This window comes from Engraulis encrasicolus, chromosome 20, assembly GCF_034702125.1.
Source record: "Engraulis encrasicolus isolate BLACKSEA-1 chromosome 20, IST_EnEncr_1.0, whole genome shotgun sequence".
Lineage (NCBI taxonomy): Eukaryota > Metazoa > Chordata > Actinopteri > Clupeiformes > Engraulidae > Engraulis > Engraulis encrasicolus.
This window is the reverse complement of record NC_085876.1, coordinates 20395078-20404362: the sequence shown is the minus strand read 5'-3', so window position 1 is coordinate 20404362 and position 9285 is coordinate 20395078. Positions and strand designations below refer to the sequence as shown.

The following is a 9285-nucleotide window of genomic DNA, read 5'->3' as shown; positions in this document are numbered from 1 at the left end:
AGCAGCATTTGGGGAGGCGTGAGGAGGTGATATTGTTCCTGTGGCGTAAGTAAATTCGGCATGGGGTCTTTGTCCCCGACCGTGTGCCCTTTTCTCGGATTTGGGGACATTATCTGCTGACAATAACAAAGCAGATTGTAAGGTAAGCTCAGGCTCGCTGACAGGGGGGGGGAGCAAAAAGGTCAGTTGTCACCAAGTATAGGGACCCAGAATTGGGACCCTGTTACATTGTAGAGTAGAATAGAGTAGAGTATCATTTTTTGATCCCAGGGGGAAATTAAGGTATCAAGTAGCATACATACAAACATAAAACAGAAGACATTGCACACCGGTATTACACACATCATTACACATATATTAACCATATATAGCACACTCTTACATACATTCAGCGCAAGGCAGGAACTAACTCTCTCTCACACACGCGCGCACACACACACACACACACACACACACACACACACACACACACACACACACACACACACACACACACACACACACACGCACACACACACACACGCATTGAAAGGGACTGACTTTGCTCCGGGCCTGATCAGAGCTGTCTGTGGCCCTAGGTACGGCTACTGACTGCTGGTATAGCCACTGTGGTTACTAGGGATGGGAACACACTATTCAAAAATCGATGGCCACTACTTAAATATTCGAATAATATTATTCTCCCTGGCTGTAAACAGTGTGTATGGGACTTTTTGACACGCCTTTCGCGTTGAAAGTGAAACATGATCCACTCATTTGCTGAACAAATCTTCATTGACACTTAAATCAGTAATGGAGGCCCATACAGAATTTTATGTGGGGTCTTTATATATATATATATATATATATATATATATAAAAGATTAACATTTGTCTTGACTGGTGATGAAAAAAGTTAATTTAGAGTCCTGAGTATATATATATATATATATATATATATATACACACACACTCAGGACTCTAAATTAACTTTTTTCATCACCAGTCAAGACAAATGTTAATCTTTCCAAACACACACTCTGTAATAGTTCAAAGTGGCTAGTAAGTTGGTAATTTCTACCAGCCATATACGTATACGTATATTTCCAAGTTACATGAAGACTTTCAGCAACAGGCAGAGCTGAGGGGGGAAAGAAAGACAATAATAAATCACAGCCAATTCACACTCTTCACTAAGCATATGACTAATTCAGCTGACAACCGCAGTCTGCACTGCCATAATTAGTCCTGCTTCCCTGACCTTTCGGGCCGCTAGTCCCACTAGTGATTCCGTACGCCTCACTGGCTACATGCAGTTTGGCCACAGCAACCCTTCAAGCAGAGCTGGCCTTGGAGCGAAAAGTGGCTCGGGCATTTTTAGCATAGATCGGCACTTTCATACTATATCTTCATTGGCTGAATCCACTGTCTATATTGACGATGGACCAATGCCCCCCCCCCCATTTCTGGGCCGATGCCCAGGAAAACAATCACAGTATAGGCCCCTGGGGACTGTCGGCCCACCGGGAAAATGCCCTGTATGCCAGATTACCACTCCAGCCCTGCCTTTAAGCCACTTGTGCTCATGCCATAAACAGTGATCACTTCCATGTGTAAAAGATGACCTTTTCATGTTTTACATTTTTTTTACTGGGAGGAGACAAACACCAATTAAAATCTGGCAAAGATGTGTGAAGAGCTTAACATTTTGTAGTGTTGCAGTAGTCTGTGTGTGTGTGTGTGTGTGTGTGTGTGTGTGTGTGTGTGTGTGTGTGTGTGTGTGTGTGTGTGTGTGTGTGTGTGTGTGTGTGTGTGTGTGTGTGTGTGTGTGTGTGTGTGTGTGTGTGTGTGTGTGTCTGTGTGTGTGTGTGTGTGTGTGTGCGCGCGCATGCGCGGGCGTGCATGCGCACGTGTGTGCACGCGTGTCGTGCATGTGTGTGTGTCTATCTGCATGTGTCTGTATTGTGGAAAAACACATTTTAATTTGCCGCAGTGTTGTCACTTCCGTCAAAGTTGGTGATTTTCTAAAAGAAAATTCAGAGGGCATGACTAATCTGCCTTGAGAAGAGATCCAAAGAATGACAACTTGCCAAAAAAACAATGGAATTGCACTTCGACAGAATCCAGGCTGACTTTTAACAGACAAAAGCACTATTACCATTGCCTTGCACTTTTCGTCCTGATTTTGAAAAAGAGAGAAGAGTCTGCTTCAACCGGGACTTTTTTTTGCTCCCACTTATTTTTTAATGTTTCTGTGACGTTTCGGGTGAAAACCTTAGTGTTTTCGCCACGCGTGCATGTTCTTTTCTATCTCTCTTTCTGGTTATTTGTTTGTCCTGCTCCCAGTTCAGGCGTTTGAATGTGCGATCTTTACTACACGGTAAAAAATGCAGTGTTAATTCAACACTTAAAGAGTACGCTGGGATCAAATATACTAAAAGATGTTAAATTAACTCTGTAAGTGTTGAATTAACTAACTACATTTTTATTGTGTACTTCAAATGTTTTTCTTCCTCCCATTTGTGTGTTCCTTCCTGTCAACGTGAGTGATGACCAGACCAGACCCTAGCAGCAGCAGTGGGGCACCAAATACAGTTTGTAAAGGTCACTCCTGTATTTCTCTTCCACACCACATGATGCCTGCAGTGCACAATGTCAGCAAGTGCAACACATGTAAATGAATGCCCCATCTCTGCCCACTTTTCAGAGAGAGAGAGAGAGAGAGAGAGAGAGAGAGAGAGAGAGAGAGAGAGAGAGAGAGAGAGAGAGAGAGAGAGAGATGCATGAGAGTAACCATTGCATGGGGCAGTGTGACGTGAATGAGAGGTTGATGGAGAAAGGGAATGAGAAGAGCTGAGCCATAGAGGGTCGGCGGGATGGAGGGGAGGGGAAGGGAGGGGAGGGGAGGGCGAGAGGCCTTTTCAGGTCTTTATGAAGGCAACAATGGCCTTTGTCCACAATCTCCCACCAATTCTTATTGGGGTTACAAGAAGGAGGGAAAGGAGAGGAGACGGGGATGGGGCGGGGGTGTAGGAGGGAGGGAGTGGTGTTGTGTGTGTGGGTGTGTGTGTGTGTGTGTGTGTGTGTGTGTGTGTGTGGGGGGGGGGGGTAGCTCTCCATAGTAACAGTGACAAAACACGTTGGTCCCAGTAGTTGGCAGGGGAAGGCGAGGGGAGAGCAAGCAAAAGAAGAGCTCACAGACCTCAAGAGCATGCGAAGACAGCTTGGCTGAAAGAGACAGCTAGGCTGAAAGAGCTACGTAGGCACACAGATAGAGACAGAAAGAAAGAGAGAGGCGCCACAAGTGGAGCAGACAGATGCCTCGCGACGGGATAAAAGAAGAGGAGAAAAGGACACATTTCACGTGAGGGTTTTCATGTTTTCTTTCCCTCAGTTTGAGATTTTGTTAATCTGATGTGGAAGAAGTACCGGTAAGTGGCGGGAGATTTTGTTGTCAGAAGACAACGAAACGTGAAAAAAACTTGCAGACAACCAACCCACATGAGCCACATACAAGATCCACATACATATTAATTCATTACACTGGCCGACTACTCGACAACAGCTCTATAGATCCGCCACCAGCCACCAGCACAGCTGTCATTCAGGGCCCGGATTTTGGGAACACTGATGATGGGCTAGACCCGAAACGTTTGCATCCCACTTTTTGTTTTGGACTCTCTTTATTTCCGGCTTTTAATACAGTTTCACTGAACTGCATCAAGCTCCTGTGTGCGACTCCTTTTTCTTCACTCTGGGCCCGGAGAGAGACAGATCTCACGACGGACAGGACAGACAGATCGCTCCAGCATCATGAATCCAGAGGCAGCGGCACTGCAGTGCGAGGACATGCTCTCCACCATGGTCCTGGAGAACATCAAGAACAAACTGCTGCACGCCTTCAGGAGCACCGGGGAGCGGGAACAGCAGCAGCGTCACTACAGGGGCCTCCCGGAGGAGGAGGAGGAGGAGGAGGGCTCAGGTGTTTCCTCCTCCTCCACCTCCACCACCACCTGCTGCTTTGGCAGGAACATCCAGGCCAATGAGGAACTGAGGCGGGCCAAAATCGACGGAGCCATTTCTTGGATACGATCTGAATTGGTAAGTTGTAAATATGTACAGAAAAAGAAAGGGGACGTGCCCTCCTTGCATCAAGTGCAGTGGTAGAGTCTACGTGGAACACAGGTATACGCAGTATACCCACTTCAAAATTTCAGGGATTTCAGTATACCCACTTAAAATTGATTGATCCATTATTTAGAATAGCACAAATGAATACAGTATACCCACTTCAAAAAATGCTTAAATATACAGTATACCCACCACAAAAAAGTAGACTACACCACTGATCAAGTGTCTTTTATTTGCAAATGAAATACACTTGATGCAAAGTGTGTCCCTTTTTTTCTTACATTTGAAGTTTTTTATTTGGGCCAGCACCCTCAAAGTAATTAATGAACTCTGGGTGAAACCTGCTCCCTTCTGCCATCGACTTTAAGGTATATACACAACATAGGGTAACACTTTAGAATAATGGATGCAAAAAAGCATTATAAAGACTTAATAAACAATTAACTATTGATGAACAAAACATTAACAAACGTTTGTAAATGATTAGGAAATGTAAACAAATGCTTGTAAATGACTAGGAAATGTTATGTTAATATTTCATATTTATCAAACATTTACAAGTTGCTTGTAAATGAATAAAATAGTCTGTTATAAGGTGTGTAAATCTTGAATGTATCATTTGTAGATATTTTATAAAGCATTAATAAAGCTTAGTTAATAATAAAAACATTTGTTAATGTTTTATTCATCATTAGTTCATTATTTACTGAGTCTCCTACTAAGGAACATTATTATAAAGTGTTACACAACATAGTATATAATAATGCATTAATACAAATTGTCTTTACTTTTGTTCATAGGCTATTGCAATAAATCTGAACCTGTTGAGCAGTAGGCCCTCTTGTGATACTCTGCTGTACTTGATAATTTAGCAACAAAGTATGTTGCTAACTTTCCTATTATGTAATTGGGTAATGCATGAGCTATAACTGTCTTTATTGTGACATGAGAAAGGATTTTGAACTTTGGTTCTATGCAGCCCATTTTTGAACATTTGAACTTTTTCAGCAGTCCTGCCATTAACAAGTCACTAACACATGACACAATGATGACGGGCTTTTGTGAATTGCAAATCTGACTTTGGATTGGCAGAGAAATGAAATGTGTGAGAGAGGCATAGCCTTTTACTGTAGATGGAGGTCAGCACTATTTGCTGAAAATACTCAACTACATCAAAACAACATTGCTATGACAGTACCGAGAGCCTTAGGTAACGCATTAAGATATAGCCATTAAATTTGGTGACAGTAAAGTTACAACATAGGCTCTGTGCTAAGGGGTTAAGTTTTAGGCCTACTTTGGTCATGCCTGGAAAGGTAAAAAAAAATGTGGTACATCTGCTGGTGAGCCTACAGTCCTCAGGTTCTGATGCTGTTGGGATTTTTTGGTATTTTCCAAACAATTTAGAGCAGGGATGGGGAACCATTTTCTTATGAGGGCCACATCAAATTTTATAGGATACTATATGAAGAGCTCTTTTCCAAAATGAGATATATCCATTTTATAGAATGTTGGGAAATTGACATTTTTGTAATGGACATTCCATTGAAATGCATTGCAAAATGCATTTTTATAGAGGTTTTTAAGCATGTTCTCAAAATATTTGAATGGTGAGAATTCACACATAGATGATAGAACCTCTTAACAGTCATTTCCAATATTAAAATGCAAAAAGTCAAAAATGGTGTATATAGCGTTTTGGAAAAGAGCTCTTCATATACAAACCAGGATTTCCGCCTGCACTGTAGGCCTATATTGAAGGCGGCTATCTTCACAACAGACCCTGCCTTCACCAGGTCCTCTGAAAATATAACATTGCAAATACAATTTCTAAGATTGCTTTACAAAACATGTCATATTTCATGTGAAATTGCATAACATTAAAATTATATTAGGGGCCGGATAAGATGGCCCTGAGGCCCGTAAACAGCCCTCGAGACATAGTGTGCGTTCCAATATGCGACCTTGCGTCCTCCACTTGTGCTTGTGGCCTCGTACTAGGAAGTAATAAGTCATGATGACATCACTGACAACAGCATTGTATTTCAATATCTCGCAAAAGCTAAAAAAAAAAAGTAAATTAAAGTAATTTTCTCATATGAGAATTGGACAGTGAATAAAGAACAGTCCCCCAAAAGTTGTGGCTTGGCTGACAGCTGGGAAACTTTATTGTTTTCTCCACGGAGGCTGGGCCAGGAGGCAGGGTGAGGTCACAAGTGGAGGACACAAGGTCGCATATTGGAACGCACACATAAGCTCCCCACCCATGATTTAGGGCGTACCATGCAGACATAACTGCCCGGGCCTTTTTTTGGTCTCAGTTAAGCCCTGGAATAAACTGGGCCCTGGTCAGGCTGGAATGGCATGTTGATTTGTGCACATGTCCATTACCTGTGCCCAAGACAAGCCGCGCACCCCTAACCCAAACTTCTGCACGTGTATACACACTAAAAATTATTTCAATTATTAATTACAATGATTCTTGCTTCAGACATTAATCAATACCTTAATGACTTTACATGGGGATCACATTTTTAATCACTTAATTTTGATTTGGCCTAATTATAATGTTAGCAGAATCACAACCTCAACACAAACAAAATTCCGCGCACCCCTTAAAATCTCTGGCACACCCCCAGGGGGTGCCCACACACCCCAGGTTAAGAACCACTGGTCTAGTGCTTAGGGAGTTGGTCTGTCAATCTGGGGGTTATAGGTTCTAATCCCACCCTCACCTCTCCCTACACTTCCATCCATGGCAGAAGTGCCCTTGAGCATGGCACCTAGCCCCACATTGCTCCAGGGACTGTAACTAACCAATAGCCTGAAAAGTAATAGCTGTATATGCTTTGGATAAAAAGCGTCAGCTAAGTGTAATCATGGCCATGACTACTATTGAGGACACAGAGGTCATGTCCTCTGTATTTTTTTTCAGTAATGTAAAATTTATCTATGATGAAAATCGATATACGATCAACAATGATAAATTCAGTCTGTATGCGCCTCCCCCATTTATTCTCAAGGCAGTAATTAATGAAAACAACCTTGAGAGTTTGACTGAAGTCTTTGAGGCATTCTAAATTCTGCATGCAGTAGAGCACGCAGTATTTGACCTCGGTATTTCAAAATGTCTGGTTACGGCCCTGAGTGTAATGTAATGTAATGTAATGTAATGTCCCGTGACCCTTGTAGCTGGAGATGCGCTCCCAGGACCGTCAGCTGGCCCAGACCCTGCTGGCTCTCAACACCGAGATCCAGAGACTCAGGAGGTCCAGTGGCTTTTACATGCTGCCGCCAGAATCACCAGAACCAGACCACCTGGAAGCAGAACCAGGAGCGGATGAGCCAGACCTGCTGGATCCAGAACCAGTGGACACTGGACCAGCAGAGGGGGCGCCAGAGAGTCGGGGGGAACCGCGACCGCGACTGCAGATGCAGCGGCCAGAACTGACAGTGGTGGTGATGACACACCCACCTGCTGGCCAGGCCACTGCTCTCTGAGAAAACAGAGAACCGAGACGTGAAATAGAGAAAGAGACTGTAGAAATGCAGTAAGAGACTGAAGATTTAGATGAAAAGATGTGGGAAAAGGAGGACTCAAAAGAATGGAAGAAAGAGAAAGCGAGAGATACGAGAGATGGAGAGAGATTTGTCACCGACTTCCAGAGTGTGTCCTTGTGTGTGTGTGTGTGTGTGTGTGTGTGTGTGTGTGTGTGTGTGTGTGTGTGTGTGTGTGTGTGTGAGAGAGAGAGAGAGAGAGAGAGAGAGAGAGAGAGAGAGAGAGAGAGAGAGAGAGAGAGAGAGAGAGAGAGAGAGAGTCTCTTTATCTGAGTGTGTGTTTATGTACGTGTCTGTTTCTGTGTGTGTGTGCGTGCGTGCGTGCATATGTGTGTTTTTCTGTGTGCGTGTGTGCCTTGGCAGCGTGACCGTAGTGTGTGCGCGTCCGTGTGTGTGTGCGTGTGTGTATGTGCATGTGTGCCTTGGCAGCGTGACCGTAGAGTGCCCTTTTGGCAGTGCCCGAATGAAGATCAAGTGAGCGGGAAGAATGTGGGCATCAGAATGCCAGAAGGGCAGGGCATGACTGAAAGGGCACATGGCTATGGAACCTTATTGCCCAACTACAGGACTGGACTGGCCATCTGGCATAACAGGCATTTCTCGGTGGGACCCGCATCCTCGTGGGCCCCTATTTTTCAGAAATGTAAAAAATAATACATATATTTTATTTTTTTACATTTGTTAAAATAGGGGCCCAATAGGGTGCGCCACAAATTATAAGGGGCCCCTTTAATCCAAAAGAGCCCGGGCCCTGTTTCTCCCCCAGGCCAGGCCTGCATGACTGAAAGGGCACATGGGTATGGAGCCTTATTGTCCCACTGCCTCAGATCCTTTTATGGGGCAATATATTCACCCCTCCATTACAGTAATGGCTGAACTGTGGACAGTTGTGCAGAAGAAAGCATTCATTCTGGATACCCTCAGGTGCCTGTTTTGTCACTGAATGTCTACAGTGTGTGCTTTGAATAAAGAAAATACTGCAGACAAAACCTGAATACGTGTTTTTTCTGAAGACCTGAACACCTTTATATTGAACAGTGCTTCTTTGTGCAGATGGGCCCACTGGCAGGCCGCCCGCTCTCTCGTTGCTGAAAAGTCTCAACTACATCATAACTTTTAGCCTTTAGGTGCGCCGTGTAAGATTGTGGCCAGAGTAGGTACTGCAACTATGCTGCTCATTAGAACTGTGCTGCCAAATGCCAAATTGCCATATTTGATCTGTTCATGAGTATTAATAAATAATAAACCAATATTTATTAGTATGACCAAAGGACTGCAAAGTTTTGCAGCTAAAAATGCCCATTTCAATTCAAAATGGCGGACCATGGAGATGATACCCCTTTTCATGTAAGAAAAGCGCAATTTTCCCAGTCATAGTGAGTACCAGTGTTAATTTCGTCAGCTTTTTTTGATTTAGTCTTAGTCTTAGTCACAATGACGAAAATCAATTTTAGTCTTAGTCATATTTTAGTCATTGCCTTCCCAATTTAGTCTTAGTCTTAGTCAAAATGACGAAAATCAATTTTAGTCATAGTCAAATTTTAGTCATTTTAGTCATTTTAGTCAACATTTCAAATTTTAGTCAACATTTCAATTTTTAGTCATTTTAGTCAATAT

The 9285-nt window shown here is 43.3% G+C and overlaps 1 protein-coding gene across 1 annotated transcript; it reads left to right on the top strand.

Annotated features, from left to right (window-relative positions):
• The first annotated feature begins 3167 nt into the window (after nt 1-3167).
• Nucleotides 3168-7916, top strand: si:ch211-153f2.3 (uncharacterized). The gene is made up of 3 exons (XM_063184825.1): nt 3168-3343; nt 3685-4080; nt 7303-7916. Exons 2-3 carry the CDS (start codon nt 3793-3795, stop codon nt 7609-7611), a joined length of 597 nt encoding a protein of 198 aa, XP_063040895.1. The 5' UTR covers nt 3168-3343; nt 3685-3792; the 3' UTR covers nt 7612-7916.
• The last annotated feature ends 1369 nt before the right edge of the window (nt 7917-9285 follow it).